The sequence below is a fragment of the Galeopterus variegatus genome, unplaced genomic scaffold, assembly GCF_000696425.1.
Source record: "Galeopterus variegatus unplaced genomic scaffold, G_variegatus-3.0.2 Scaffold1202, whole genome shotgun sequence".
Lineage (NCBI taxonomy): Eukaryota > Metazoa > Chordata > Mammalia > Dermoptera > Cynocephalidae > Galeopterus > Galeopterus variegatus.
In genome coordinates, this window is record NW_007727313.1 from 31,321 (window position 1) to 48,212 (window position 16,892).

The window sequence follows — 16,892 nt, forward strand, 5'->3', positions numbered from 1 at the left end:
ATGTGGAACAACATTAAAATTTTTTTTTATAATCTCTTTCTCAGGCTGCCTTAGGGATTGCACACCTGATTGTTATGGCCATGGAAAAAGAAGGTTTACCAAAGGAGAAAGCCATGAAAAAGATATGGTTGGTTGACTCAAAAGGATTAATAGTTAAGGTAAGAATGCGTCATTTTTAACCAGAATAAAAATCAATATGCCCCTCTTGGATGACCATCTTAAAGACTACTTCTGTTTCCCCCACACTTCTTTACACTGTGTTAAAAGAATAGCGATTAAACATGAATGATCATGTTATACAGGAATATTGATACTCTTCTGAATAAAGAAGAAAACTATGGCTCAGAAATAGATTTCGTCTGTGATATGAGTAGGCTCCTTACAACTGTATGGATTATTACTACACATGAATTAGTTTAGTTTCCAAGTGAGGCACTTTGATACTGATACAGATGAAACATGTAGATATAGTACCTTTTATTAAGAGCTATCTGTCAAATTGTATATTAGATAGAAAGAAAGGAGGAAATAAATGAAATAGATACTCTTTACCTGTTACTCTCTCTTTTTCCACACTTGAGGAAACTTGTGCATGGGGTTTGCCCCTTCAGTCACTTTGATGTCATTGTGAAGGATGGATTGAAATGGGGGGAAACTGAGAAAGGGAAACTAGTTACAAAGCTGTTACAATAACCAAGATGAAAATTGATAGGGACCTGGCCGTGGAGGTGAATGAAAGAAGCTTGATTTAGTAGATATTTAGGACATAGGATTGGCACACTTAGTAGGCTATTCAATACGGAAGGAGGAATAGGGTAGAGTGGAGGAATGAGTCTAGCTGGATTCCTTGGGTGTCTAGGTGAGTGATGCAGCCATTAATATAAAAAAGCAATAAAGAATAGACCAGTTTAAGGGAAAGATAATGAGATCAGTTTTGCACATAAATATTTTGTTATACGAGACATTTTAGTATACAAGACATTGTGTGTGCAAGTTTAAGGTGCTGGTGGAGACCTCAGATGGAGATGACCCCTTGGAAGTTGCAGATAGAGTACTGACACTCAAGTTGCAGGTCTGGGCTGGAGATAGGAATTTGAGGATCATCAGCATGTAATAGTTGGAGTCATGGAAAAAGTTATACAAATTGTTTTGTCCTTAGGTATGGAAAACATTCAAGAATCCAAAAAGTAGAAGTCTATGACTGTGCTTTTCTTTTGTTATTTCTAATGACATTTTTATGTGAAACCTATATAAACATAAATAGATTTTAGCATCTCAACTAATTTTAGCATTGGTTTACCCAGTTGAGGCTCCAAATTCCATGTATTGCAATACTTGGAATAACTGTGAAGTTGTTGGCTAGACTTAATCAGTCACTCTTACTTCATGTCCTTTACTTGCCAAAATAAAATGTATATATTCTGCTTGCCAAGATAAAGTTACAACTTAAAAGGCTGTTATATATTTAATAGCTTGTGCGCTATTTAATATGAAAGAGACATATTACATTTTAATTAATTACTTTTATGTTTTTAAACAGTCAGAATTCTATTGATTTTGTTGTGGAACTAATAAAATCTTAGAATAACTAGTAAGTTGGTATAATCTTGCTTTGAAGTTTATATGTTTTTTTTGCATTTGTTATCCTTCCCCCTCAGTACTTTTACAAGAGTCTCCTGAGAACTGATAATAATCATTTTGTTAATTTTATTAACTTGTAATTGTTTATAATATATAAAAATATCATAAAGTTTTAAAGTAAAAAAATTGTTGGTAAAACTCCTTCACTTTTATTTTGCATATTTATTTTTTTTAGAGAACTTCCAACTAATTTTATTTTATTTTATTTTTTTATTTTAACTTCTCAATATACAATGTGGTTGATTTTCATGACCCTTTACTCATTCCTCTTTCCCCTTCTTTCTCTCCACCCCCCACATCATATCTGTTCATTCATCTTAACAAGTTCAAGGAATTGTTGTGATTGTTGTGTCTTCTTCCTCCTGCCCCCTTTTGTTTGTATGTTTATTTATTTTTAGCTCCCACAAATAAGTGAGAACATGTGGTATTTCTTTCTGTGCCTGACTTGTTTCACTTAATATAATTTTCTCTAAGTCCATCCATGTTGTTGCAAATGGTAGTATTTCATTCTTTTTTATAGCAGAGTAGAATTCCATTGTGTAGATATACCAAAGTTTCCTTATCCACTCATCAGATGATGGACATTTAGGCTGGTTCCAACTCTTGGCTATTGTATATAGTGTTGCAATAAATATTGGAGGTACAGGTATCCCTTTGGCATGATGATTTCCATTCGTCTGGGTATATTCCCAGCAGTGGAATAGCTGGATCATACGGTAGATCTATCTGTAATTTTTTGAGGAACCTCCATACCATTTTCCATAAAGGCTGTACCATTTTGCTGTCCCACCAACAGTGTATGCAAGTTCCTTTTTCTCCAACAGTCTATGCAAGTTCCTTTTTCTCCACAACCTCTCCAGCACTTATCATTCTCAGTCTTTTGGATATTAGCCATCCTGACTGGAGTGAGATGGTATCTCAAAGTGGTTTTGATTTGCATTTCCCAGATGCGGAGTGATGTTGAGCATTTTTTGAGAACCCAGAAATCAACCCATACACCTACAGCAATCTGATCTTTGACAAAGGCCCCAAGTCTTCACTCTTAAAAGACATAAAATCAAAAACTAAAAAGTAAAGTGTGAGGTCAACTTATCTTTAGAGTTATATCATCATCAGACTAGTTAATGATTATTCTAGCATGTTTTCTGTTTTCATCTTCAACATCACAACTATAGCATTTTCTATCATTTACCTCATATCTGTATGTGCAATGGAAGGGGTTTATGCTATAGAATATCAATATTTTAAATAATTCATCAATATTAGTAAGGTTGATTGAAATCAATTACTTGGTCACTAATAATACTACTCAAATATCTTGCTTTAGTATTTTATAGTAGGAAAAATTGATGTATCAATTTAATCAACTAAGATTAGTACATTTTAATGTGAACAAGCCAATAATTTCATTAAAAAAATAAAAACCTTCTAAAATAAAAATTAGAGGGAGCATAAAAACAGTAGAGAGGATGAAAACGGAGCAGTGCCAGCATGACTGGCATTTGTATTTCACAATGATGACTTGGAGCATTTTCAGGGAGGACAAGAAGCCACAAAAGAAACCAGCCCAGAAACTAAACCAATAGACTATTCCTTAAATAAATACATTTTGTCTTTTACTAATAATCCAAATTAATGCTAAGACAGACACTCAAACCAAAAAGTAGGACATTAACACATATTATGAAGGGTAGTCTTCATCTAACCCAGAATAAGACTGTAGTGTTGTTGGAATTTTGTTTTGATTTTGATATTATTTTTTTCTGTTTAAGTAATTTTACTTTATTGTATTTTTGATTTATAGTTTAATGTTTAGCTCCTGTAGAAGCTTTTTAGTTTGATATAATCCCATTTATTTCTTTTTCCTTTTGTTGCCTGTGCTTTTGGGGTCTTATTCATAAAGTCTTTACCCAGTTCTATTTGCTGAACTGTTTCCGCTGTGTTTTCCTTCAGTAGTTTTATAGTTTCAGATCTTATATTTAAGTCTTTAATCCATTTTGAGTTGATTTTGGTATATGGCAAGAGGTGCAGGTCTAGTTTCATTCTTCTGCATGTGGATGTCCAGTTTTCCCAGCACCATTTATTGAAGAAGGAGTCTTTTCCCCAATGTATGTTTTTGTTGCCTTTGTCAAAAATCAGTTGGTTGTGAATCTGTGGATTGATTTCTGGGTTCTCTATTCTGTTCCATTGGTCCAAGAGTCTATTTTTATGCCAGTACCATGCTGTTTTGGAGCTCCTGTAGAAAGACAGTGAAAGGTATATTATATGTTATAAACATAGTTTTGACAACATAGTTATTTCCTTCCTGAGAGAATAATCTTTAGGTCTAGGGCTTGAAACTCCAGCTGTATGGAGAAAGTTTTCCTTTCCTTTGTTGTTTTTATGCTTTGAATGATGATTAATACATTTCATATACTGTGGTTTAAAGAAAAACCACTCCTAAGAGACTGTAGTTTGGCGCAAAGTGTCTGGCTTGATTATTTCTCTCTCTTTTCCATGTCATGTAGAGTATGATATGTGTATACGTAGGTATTAAAGAGAGGAGAGGCCAAAGATTATATGCATGTGTCCTTTAGACAGTCAGAGAATTACACACTTTGGTTTTTAACATAGAAAATTAAATGTTGATGTAGCTTACCACCTACTATCTTATATTATGATCATTCTGTACCCCTTATTATACTTTTGTCACGTCATTTATCTTTTTTAAATTTTGTCCTGAGATGATGAAACATAGCTCTGGACTCTTTAGCAAGCACATATACCTGTATTGCAACTACTACAGTGAAATGCCACTGACAGTGCATTGAGAAGGCTGTGTCTACAGATCCAAAGAGGGGCCAGACTCAACTCTGACAAACTAATGACTTGACAGCAAAAACAGGCCAGTAAAATGGGGCAGTTAGTCTAAGTAGGCATGAATTCGAGGTGGGTACTTGTGGAAGAGTTCATCTAGTTCCTAGTGTAGGAAAGAATACAAATTTATCAATGGTACTCTATAAATAATTTATTTGATAACCCAAAATCTTGACGATCTTTGCCACCTATCGTCCTCCTTGCTTCCACTGCAACATATGTGCTTTAGAAAAGTTAGTAATTCAATTTGGTTGTATCTTCTATACTAAGAATCAGCACAAAATAAGGGTGGAGGAGAAATTAAGGAAATGAAACCACAAAAAAATTCCCAGCTATCCATATGTGTGGTGTATTTAGAGACTTTAGAAAAAAAGAAAAGCAACACCATAGAATTTGGAATTTCTGAGGTAAGAGGTGCCTACATATACTTTGCTGAAGGAAGGCAAAAAGCATTTCAGCAAGGAAAATGCTTTTGAAAAATAGAGAATGAAGGGGAAAGAAATCCACTATCTCCATATCCAACTGAAGTGATTGGCACAAAGAATATGTATTCCAAATCATATTTTTTTAAAAAAGAAGAAAAGCGAGCCATTGGTCTAGAAAATAAAGGTCCAAAGGTAAAGGCAGTCATCACCTCAATATTACCAGATCTAGAAAAGGTCATCACATTCCAATAGTTTCTTTAATTTAAACCAGATAATCAAATTAACTTTGAAAATGGTATAGAAAATACTTGGGAGACCTTTTTTTTTGTCTTTTAATTCTTCTGTTTTTGTCAAGTAGAGTCCTTCAGTAATGCTAGTATTGCCATTTCATGATTCCTGGCCTTCTTTCAGTATTCTTTCAGCATTTGTAAGTCACACCAGGAATCAAGCCTTTGGGGGTGAGGCTGTGGGTAATTTATGTTCCTTACTGGATGGAATGTCTTCTGGCTGAGTTTTGGCTTCAGTGGAGTTCTAGGAGCTGCCAGTGGTGATACTATGATTAATCAAGATGTTTATGGTAAAGCAATAGATATTTTCTTTTCATACAACATTAGCTTTATTTATGATTTGCTCCTCATTCTAGATGATTTAAGGCGCTTAAACCACATTAAAATTTTTTCATTATATTTCAGGTTGTCAGCAACCCCCCTCCAAAAAAAAATACTGGAAATCTGTGACTGCCAATTTGTATTACTCTGTAGCTTTCCTTGTTTAGAACTCATTTTGTATTTTTTTAAAAACATATCACATGTGTTTCTGGAAGGATGTGATAGATTGTTTAGTTCGTGATTCTCAAAACTAGCTAATCAATTCTAACAACCTGGGAAGCTTTAAAAAAAATACATATAGGTTCCAGGCCCTTACCCTGGAATTGAATTAGATTTGAATTAGCTCTGGAAGCAAGGCTCAGTAATCTCTTTTTCATCAAGTAACTCTGGCCCTCAGTTAGTTTGGAAAGCACAAATCTGTTTTATTCTCACCAGCACTGCCATTATCACCAATCCAAACCATCTTATAGATGGAGAAACCGTGATCAACAGAAGTATTGAAGGACTTGTCCAAGGTCATGCAGTAAGTGAAAGAACCTAAGGACTCTGATATCCTGAGTCATAGTCCCATGTTCTACACCATCATTTATGGATGGCATTTTCTGTGTCTAATTGTGGAGCTTTTCTTTATTTTTCTGAATGTCATGAAAAGTCTTCAGAAGTAAAAATTTATTTGCTGTTAGCTATTAGAATGCATTCTCCTACTAGTTATTTATGTCCCTAGCCAACAAGATATGTCACAAACTATTGATACATTGACTACAATCAACAGTAATGACAACACTATAAAATACATTTCAAATTTTTTAAATGTGCTATTTTGGATATTCTGGGACACTGAACTGCTAAAAAATTTTTTTGAATCATTGCATTAAGAAAAAGAGGATTATTATACTTTCAGATTGTTCAACATATTCTAAATTATGGATTTATAGGTTCACACTCAATATAAACAGATTCTTCTTTTATTTATGTGCTACTTTTAGCAAGAGCACATATTGTACCAGTTTTAATTGAGTTATTTCATCTACTAACAAAATTATCTCTAAGACTTTTTTGCTAGTTTTATTTTCTTATATGGGTAGCTACTTTTTGGCTTGGTAATCTAATGAAAAGGAATAGATTTCACTAGAACCTATTCCTGGATATCATATGCAAGTGTATTTTAAACTATATACCAAAAGCAGTTGGATATGTTTTCATTGTCATGTTGTTTGTCAGTAGTTGAATGGTCAAGAACTGGATGTTTTCTCAGAGTGGAAACACCCACCCAGCTGCTTTCAACAAGCCTTCCCTGTGAGCTACTAATTCTTCTGTTTCACACTGTGAGCTATGCTGTTTTACCATGGATTGTGTGGAATCTATGCATTTGGTGAGCCCAAGCATTTTTGAAAATTAAAAAAAATCAGGGGTGTATTTTCTTCTTAAAACTATTTTTACTATTTCCTATTCCTATTCTGTTAATAATCCTGAAAATCTTATAAATGTTCTTTTCCCTCATGATCCTTTTCATGGGTTTTCTGCTTTCTATTTGGGAGTAAGCCACAAGGTAAAGATTAATTATAATATTTTACTGTTATGGGGCCGGCCTGGTGGCGCATTGCTACAGTGCGCCGCTTGGGAGCGTGGTGGCGCTCCCGCCGAGGGTTCGGATCCCACATACAGACCGGTTCCCACTCACTGGCTGAGCGAGGTGCGGGTGCAGCACTGAGGGTTGCGATCCCGTTGCTGGTCCCGGTCCGGTACGGGCACGACACTGAGGGTTGCGATCCGTTGCCGACACGAAAAAAGACAAAAAGGAAAAAAAAATATTTTACTGTTATTAGAAAATAAAACACAATACTGGAATACATTAATAGAACTTCGAAAGCAGGATCCTTGACTATATTCAGTATTGGTTATCCCTTTGACAGAGTACAGTTTTCAGTTCTGTGGTATTTCAAGCGTGATGAAAACATCCGAGAGTTCAGAGTAGAGCCACCATGTTGATTACAGGGAAGAAATATGGGCCCATGAGAACAGATTAAAAACACTACAGTTCCTCACCGGGGAAAGGAGATGTTGTGATTAAATATCTGTCTTCAAATATACAAAAGATTCTTTAAGGATAATGGAACAAAGTGGAGCAAAAAGGAACTATATTAAATTGCAATAAGCAGGAATTTGGCTGGGAATAATTGGTTTTGATGGTTTGGTCACTGGCTTTCCTGAAAGGTAAGGGCTTATCAAGGCAAAGTGTCCTCCTGAGTCTATGCTCTTTTCAGATATATAAAATGAAGAGACTAGGTTTTAAGCTAAACTACTGTATAAGGAGACTCCAAAATATGGTGACTTGATCACCTAACAGTGTACAGGTAGGCAGACCAAAGACTTACTTAGGATGTACCCCCTCATCCATCTCTGGGTGCAAAGGAGCTTTTCAGTTATCACCATCTTTCAGCCAGCTGAGAAGTGTGGGGAATGGACTGGGGTAGTGAGCCTCATTCCCTTTTAGGGATGCAACACAGAAGTTGCACATCTCACTTCCATTCCATCCCTTTGGCCAGAAGGTAGTCTTATGTCACTCTAAGCTGCAAGGAGGCTAAGAAATAGTTTCCATCTGGGTAGCCATGTGGCTGGCTAAAACTGGGAAATAGTATTAAAGAGGAGAGAAAGAAAATAAGTAAATAAATAGTAAAAAAGAAAAAAAAAAGGAGAGAATGAATATTGATAGACAATTAGAATTCCATGACACAGGATGAAAAAAGGTTTCAATATTTGGACATAAAAGTAATGTGATATATTAAGATATTTAAAAAAATTTATTTAATTATATTTATATAATATTTATATTTTTTCAGGTGGAAAGCCAAAAAGACTAATAGGCAAACCCTGCAACTCATTTGGTCTTTTCTAAAAGAAAAGAATTTTCTCAGCAGCCCTCAAATTATTATGTAACATTTCATTGAGATGACTATAGCTAGTTTGGAGTAGGTAAATAATTATCCTCATATCTTTTTTCTTTGTTAGAGAATGTAGTACATATTAGACAAGTTCCCTTGTTCATAAAAACATCCTGAAAAGCAAATTTCTAAACTTTTGAAGAAGTAGCTTCATGTTGAGCTTTCAGAACAATTCTTACAAAGCAAATCCTCATTAGCAAGGGAAACTTCGTTGCCACTGCTACTGCTGCTGACTCAAGAATTAATGTTTCAGCCACAAACAGGAAAGCTGTCAAATATGGTAGCTACACCACTATTACTTAGCACCCACCTATTGGAGGTGTGCTAGATCTAGAGACTATTGTATCTACCTGAGAAAAACCAAAACACTATCAGCACAAGCTTCCAGAAGAACCCCATGGCTACCACTTCATGATGCCCTTTTCTCCTTCAACGTGCTGTGAGGGTATATCAGTTTGGTGAATGCTGTGTTTAATTCAGAAGCCTTGGCTGCAAGAGAGTCTGGGAAACATAGCTTAGGCTTTTGCCTCAAGTGTACAGGAAGTCATGCTATAAGCATTTTGGAGTTCTGTAGTATTTGTCACATAGGGCCTCAGATAGATATTAGTCTAGATTCTTACCTTTATACCTGCAGTTGAGTATATGCATTTCTGGGAAAGAGTAACAAGCCCAAACCATGTCATGTTTTGTTCAGAATACTTGAAGCTGAAAATAGTTATTCCCAGGGAATATGCCTCCCCAAGTCACAACTTTATTTGGTACCTCTCCTGGAAGTTTCACTATGTGAGAATCAAAATAGTCATAGATTTTAGCTTATACTACTTCCAGAAATAGTTTGGAAATAATTTATACAGTTAAAAATTGTAACTTAAATGGTTCCAAATTCTTATTTCTATCCAGAATTTCTCTTTTCTTTCTAATAATGCAAGATATTTTTTGCCAAGTAATGAAGGCAAGTGTAATGAAAGGCATTGAGGTAGCAAGGGGATTGCAAACACATTTTTTAATTAAATCATTTTAAAGAAAGGAAAGTCTTACTCCCAGAGCAATAGATAGGAAGGAACAACATTGAGTAAAAAAATGGTGGGATACATAATCAAAATTAAAATCACTCCCAGTATCAGTTGGTTATTGCTGTGTTTAAAACCACAAGATCTCAGTGATGTACAACAATGATTATTTATTTTTTATTCATCTTTGAGTCAAATGGGACAGCTCTGATGATGTTGGCTGGGTGCACTAAACTACTGATGATGTTGATTGGGTCCATGTCTGCTTCAAAAGATTCTCTTTCTTCCTGGACCAGCAGGCCAGCCAGGTCATGCACTTCTTTTCTTTTCTTTTTTTTTTTTTTTTAAAGAAAACTGTTATTTTACCTGAGGTAGTTGAATTAACAGAAATCTATTTCCTACTGCAATATAAATATGTATTACTATAGTTCCCACAATTGTAGTAACTTCTACCTCAATCCAAATTTAAATACAAATCATGGTACCTTTAGAAATCAGCCTAAATTAATATGGCAATGAGAGTTCTTAAAGTGTTTATTCACCATAACACCAGATTCATTAAAAAATTTAACTATTTCCTATTTGAACTGACAATTAATATCCGGTTTTTTTATTGCAAATTGTTCTGTGACTATATTCAGCCACTTATGTGTGGAATACACATGCAAAGCGGAAGACTATTTAAGTCAGTTGTTACTCTCACACACTCCTTTATGGATACATATATAAACTATATGAGAGATGCTATAAAAACATTATTTTTAGATGCCACATAGTCATGTGAACCATTAATTTTATCATACAACTGAATTCTGCCTGGATTAAAGTAGGTCATTTTGTTACCAATGCAATGCTTAAAATGACAAGTTTATACACAAAGGTGGTCCTTCATCAACTCTGAGAACACATTAACAGTTGTGATATAAAAATCCAGTCTGGAGAACTAGAAATCGTTATGTCCCTTCTTTATCTTTTCTGTTACACCTGCACTCTCAATCAACTAAAAAATATTTTCCACACCTGAGAACATAATACTTTCTCTGATGTGAATTTTGGAATACAAGTAGAACCACTTTTCCCTTCCCTTCAACCCTGACTCATCTCCTGAAAAACAGTTTTCAGTATATTTACATGTTCCATTATTAATATGAGATTAGACTGATCCATAAATTCTAAAAAAATGACTTTCCTATGTCATGCTTGTCGCCAAATGGTGAAGAAAAAAATAAATAAGGTAGACAGGCTAAGAAAATGAGTACACTCAGAACCAGAGAGTAAAAATGACTAAGGACCCAACCCATTTTGAATTTCAACTGCTTATCAAATAGTAGATTTCTACAGATTTGACACATATAGTGCATTGTATTTTCCAAACAGAATTTACTTTAGGATAATTGGCTGCCTATTTTTCTTTCTGAGGTGATGTAACCTTACCTCTTTTAGCTGCATAAGACACTCAACAGGGCTTTCCAAGCTATTTTTACTTCCTACTTTGGCATGGAGATCTTACATGAAAACATGTTACCCCGTGGCCAGAAAAACAGGTATTCACAGTCTTGGTTTAAATACACAATACTGTAATCCAGATTGAAAATAAAGAAGTAGACAAAAGTGTCTTATTTACAGGTCTACTAAGCCTTCTCCTTACCCAGACAGCTTTTCTCCAGTAGCTCTAAAACATATTCTCAGGGGGTATTATAGCAAATAAGAGAGAATATTTGATGGAGAACATGCAATTGGAATAGTTGATAAAGATGCTCACATGTGAGTTCAAGACCTTCAAAGCACTTTGAAAGAAGCAGGCAACTGATACATTAGCTGAATGCAAACATAGGAGGAGAGAGAACAGTAATGACAGAAAAATACTCAAAGACACACACACTGAACATCCATACCCACAGCTATGTCTTGAAAGTATATAGGAAATGCAGTGGAACAGATGAGATTTATAACTTAAGGATGGATAAAATATGCACGTACACACACAAGCAAAATCCGTCTGTCATTTTTAGAAAATGAAAATCAAACTATCCTTCCCCACCTCCCCCCCACAATTTAAAACTTCTTATGTGTTATTCCTTTTCTGTTATTGAAAATAAAATAATGCCATTGAAGTAAAATATAACCAAAACCAGGACCAATGATGAAAATTTTTCAGGATCCAGAAAAAATGAACTGAAGGTGATTTGTGGGTGTTTGTCTTTTCTTTCCTTTTTTTGTAAACAAGTGTACAAAAGTACACTTGTGTACTTTTCTAAACAGAATAAGGTAAAACAGAGCACAAAGTTCTCTTCTTTCTGCCAAGTTCATTTAATCTGGGACAGGGATGGGAGCATCAGGGACAAGGGAATCAGTCCAATGAAATGATGTCTGGTATAATGCCAAAGAAGGATGCTGTGTCTGTGCTGCTCCTGTTTGTGATGGTATGGCTGTGGCTCTCTCTTAGGCTGTTGGAGGATACCAGGCTGTTGTTATTTCCACTATGGCTTTATTAGTGGTTGGCAGAGAAGTACTGCCTCCTGTGCTTAACTGGTTGAGAAACATTTGTGGGGGGGGGGGACGAGAAGAGTGTAGGATGTTTTAATCATCTGAAACTGCTGTTTCTGCTGCAGCAGCAAGCAGGGAGGTGTTGTAATGCTGATTGTCTCCTGATAAGAATGGAAAGAAATCTCGTCCTTGTAAGTCATAAGGCATGGGTGTCATGTGGAAAGGATCCCTGTAGTCTTGGATAAGGGAGGTGTTAATGTAGCTTGTGTCTACAGCTGGAAGGGTTGGAGTGTGGGATACTGGGGATGCTTGATGTGGAAGACTTAAAATGCCTTTATCAGTTAGTGGTGATGTGGGTGGTGGGGAAGGACAGGTCCTCTTGGCAGATGGCTCTTCTTGTTGCTTTGTGTTGCTTTGCCCCCCATGGATTTGTCACCCAACTTCCCCTGGGTGATGCAGACGCAAAGGATTACTCAAAGCCTCTGAGCAGTGAGAGGCCCTGAAGTGGTTAATCTCCCACTGGAATCCTCAAGCAAGAGGGATCCCTTCCTTGGGAAAGTAATGCCAAATTGGGGTTCTCTTCCTGCATTTATTTTCCAGACAAGGAAGTTACAGGAAGAGAACAAAGGTGGGGTTATAGTTTAACAGTATAGGCTGGTAACTTTCAGTGAAACAAGCCAGATGACATTCCAGTAAACAATTAAGTGATCTTATCAACACAAGCTTGATCTTAGCAAACATTCCTTCTTACAGCAATCTCAGTATCTTTACGTAACAATCAGTAACTATTCTGTCCTTGAGCCAGCAACCTGCTGTGCTACAATTCTTATCTTGCAACAGAGACTTATAGCCTGAGGAAAATTTCCTGTCCTTGCAAGGTCAATATTTGAAACTACAAGGCTCTGGAAAACCAGGCCCTGTGAAGTGCATATGCTTTATAGTATATTCCACATCTTCCTCTTCCTCAGATTAACTGTCTATGGTTAGGTCAGTCACTTGTACTTTCTTGTTTTTATTTGAGGACTGGTGGTGAGAAGCCACCTGATGCTCCAGTGTGGAGCTGAAGCATTTATCAACTCCATTGGAAGAGGCAGAAACTTCCTGTACTACTTTTTTTTGATCTCATCAGTGCCCAAGAGCCATCCTCCTTAAACTGCATTTCATTACAGTCTGTACAGTACTTTAGGATCTCCATAAACAATCCATCAATAATAAGGTGTTCATACAGAGCCTTCTTATTACAGACAGGACAAACCCAGGTTGGTTTTTTCTCATTCATCTGAATATAAAGAATTACATCAAAAAACACTGCAGATGAGCACATGTAAGGGCCCGACATGGAATTGTCAGCCTCATTTTACCAAGTGGACATAGTAGGGAAACCCTTAGGCTGGTTGGGGCTATTTCACTGTCTGGATCCACAGTCAATTTCTCTTTAATTAAAGCTCTAGAATGATCTGGATTCCTTATTTTCTTTACTCATAACCTCTGAAGAACTGTTAAGAACAGCTGCTTTACAAGATATACTGCCATGAAATAGTTTCTTCCAATGTCTGCAGTCCAAGAAACAACAATGATGCTTGGAATTGTTGTGGATAGTCGGACAAGTGAAGGGATATCAATTGGTTGGGTGGGTTGCTTTGGTTCCACACCATTTTCATAGGTGGAAGGTACCTGGGAAGGCTGCAAGGTTTTGTATTCACTTTCACACAAAGATTGGGAGGGAAGTGATCTTCTTGTGGACAACTCGTTTCCGATAAAAGAAAACTCTTAACTGGACCTGCACTGTGAAGTCACATTTGGCCCCAGAAATATTCTGATGCTAGACTGGGTGGTTTTCATCAGTTCATCCAGTAAATCATAAAATGTTGATTTTTGAAGTTTTATACCCAGATGGACTGGGTGAAGAGCTGCTGTAAGATGTAGAAGTTCCGTTTCATATTTAGGTCCCAGAAGAGAAACAGAGAATACCAGTGATAATGCAGGGTGACCATCATAAGTGAGTTGTAGAATGGTAGATGGAGATAAAAGTTGCTGGCATAGGACTTGAATATACATTGGGGATGGACAAGTCTGCAGTCATCATGATTTTCTGGGGGAACTGCCACCTCTTGAGTTCTTTAATTTTCATTTGTACAGCAAGACTACAGCCAGCCTTTAGCAAATGTGGGGCTTTTGTGAAAACTCTGTGTTTGCGTCCATGCTTGTTTCTCCCAGCATAGTGCAATGGTACTTGGAGTTCAGAAACTCTAAGGCTCATAACCATTTGCTTTAGTTCCACACTATCTGCCATCTTGTGTCTGTCCAGGTCATGCACTTCTAAAGCTATGGTAAGAGTACAAGAGGGCAAGCAGAAACACCAGTTCCTCTTAAAGCCTAGGCTTAGAACTGGCACATGCTCATTTCAGCCCACATTGTATGGAACAAAGTAAGCCACACATTCAAGTCCAGAGACAAGGGGGAAGAAAGTATACTCTGCCTTTTGTGGAAGGAACTGTAAAGTTACATGGCAAAGAATATTAACACAGGAAAGGGATGATGAAGAATTAGGGCCATTCAAATCTACCACTTCCTCTAAATCAAAGTCAAATAATTACCAAAATATTTGAGGGGAATTATTTGACACCCCCAATTACCTCTTTTTTCTTATTTGTGACTAATGCATTATCATTAGGTTAGCCACTTTTACATGCTAGAGTTATGCTTAATTAATCTCTGTGATTGAGATATGTAAATGAAATAAATTTCACAGCCGTGAGGCTGAGAGAGATGAGGATGGGAGTAACAGGTAGGACACCCACTCCTGCAAATTTTGTGAAAATTATAAAGATCTCAATATTGTCAGTTTTTAAAAAATATTTTCAAAAGGTACTTTTAGGGCCGGCCCGGTGGCGCACTGGAGAGTGCGCCGCTTGGGAGCGCGGTGGCGCTCCCGCTGAGGGTTCGGATCCCATGTGGAGACCGGTTCCCGCTCACTGGCTGAGCGCGGTGCGGGCGCAACACCGAGGGTTGCGATCCCGTTGCCGGTCCCCGGTACGGGCACGACACCAAGGGTTGCGATCCTGTTACTGGTCAGTAAAAAAGATAAAAAGGAAAAAAAAAAAAAAAGGTACTTTTAAAAAATCTTGTCTCATAAACACAAAAGAAGAAATGTTTGAGAATATTTAGTGTTCATTCACAAAATCAGTCTAGGTTTATAGCAACTATTTGTTCTTTTGGACCTGTGACTAATTCTAAAAAGGCTATGACCCTAGATGAGTTTTACTGAACAATTTGATGCTTCCTAATGAAAGTAGAAACTAAATTATATGATTTTTTTGACTAATTTTTTCTTTAGTAAGCATAATGAACAAGAATATGGACTAAAAATATTTAACAATATTACTAGAGACTAGAATGTTCTCTGCTAAAGTGAATATGAAACAGTAGGCTTCAAATTTGATTGTGTGTGAATTAAAATTCTTTTTTACAGTGTCTGAGATGTAGTATATTTTGATGTACAGGGAGAAAAGATAACAAACTTTGAGAACCAAGAAATGACTAATGGTGAATGCTGTTTTTAGGAAGCCATCCAACCTAATGTCATTCTTACAATGGGAAACAGTGGTGCAAAAATTGCACTTATTAGACACTAGAAGAAAATGTACCGAAATTATAGGCGCTGGAGTTACGATTTTTTTCCTTTTTCATAATAATTTAAATTATAACAATAACTAGTATTGAGCTCTTGTTATAAACCAGGCATGGTCCCAAGTGTTTTACATGTATTATTTCTTTTAACCTACAAACAACACGATAAGGTAGAAATTCCTGTTATCCTTATTTATAGAGGAGGAAACAAGCACAAAGAGATTCATATGTTTCAAATTTTCTATAGTTCAGTGTATTGCTTTTAAAAGCAAACAAAATGACAGTAACCTTTTAAAGCAAGAAAACTGTACCATCTTCAGAACTAACCATTTGCAAACAATCTGACACATGCCATTTGTAAAGCCTTTTCTCCAGGGCAGTTCTCTGCTATCCTGGAAAGACTTTTGAGTATGATGCCTTGCTTTGAGTAATCATTTAATATCTCTGAACTTCATTTTCCTGATATACAAAATGACTCTAATTATACTTGCCTTACTTCTCAAAGTTGTTGAGAGGATCAAACAAAATATATGAAAATAACTAACTTTATATAAAGTTAGGCAGTGATTTATTATGTAAACATATCCTAAAAGTTTGTAGCAAAAATATTATAATTAGATGTTTCCTAGACAATGCATAGGATATTCATAATCAAAACATTCAGACAAAAGCATATAAAGCTAGCACTTATTCAGAAAATCTAACGATTATGATGATATAAATACGGATTCATGTTCAATTCTTAATCAATGGTACATAAATGGGGAGTGCTGCAACTAAAGCCAACTCTAGATTCTGAGACTCTGCTATACAACAGAAATAATGTGTAGTAAACATATTGTTATTCAAGTGATACTTTGCATTACCATCTGTTAATGCTAGTGTCTCATAAATGTTTGTAGAATTAGGATTTTTGGTATTAAATAATTAAATGAGGGAGAGACTTTGTTTTGTTCACTGTTATATCCCCATTGCTTAGAACATTGGCTGACACACAAATATTTGTTGAAAGAATTAATGAAATAATACTCTGACAGTTGGAAAAGAGTCTTTAAGAATAGCTAGAACACATAGTACGTAGAAATGTTAAGCATACTGGTAATATATATAAAATTCTGAGATTTATTTGACTCACATATATTTGGCAGATTTGTCATTTCTTCTTATTTGCTTTACTTAGGGACGTGCTTCCTTAACACAAGAGAAGGAGAAGTTTGCCCATGAACATGAAGAAATGAAGAACCTAGAAGCCATTGTTCAAGAAATAAAACCAACTGCCCTCATAGGTAAATT

At 36.0% G+C, this 16,892-nt stretch overlaps 1 protein-coding gene and 1 pseudogene across 1 annotated transcript in view; one reads left to right on the forward strand and one right to left on the reverse strand.

Annotated features, from left to right (window-relative positions):
• ME1 (malic enzyme 1, NADP(+)-dependent, cytosolic) overlaps positions 1 to 16,892 on the forward strand; it is a gene marked incomplete at its 5' end in the record, with an annotated part of 55,981 nt that overhangs the window by 13,476 nt on the left and 25,613 nt on the right. Inside the window, 2 exons of the mRNA XM_008575518.1 lie at positions 45 to 158; positions 16,780 to 16,885. Of these exons, the coding sequence (XP_008573740.1) occupies positions 45 to 158; positions 16,780 to 16,885 (220 nt within the window). The remainder of the gene's footprint in view (positions 1 to 44; positions 159 to 16,779; positions 16,886 to 16,892) is intronic.
• LOC103592700 lies at positions 11,833 to 14,262 on the reverse strand (annotated as a pseudogene).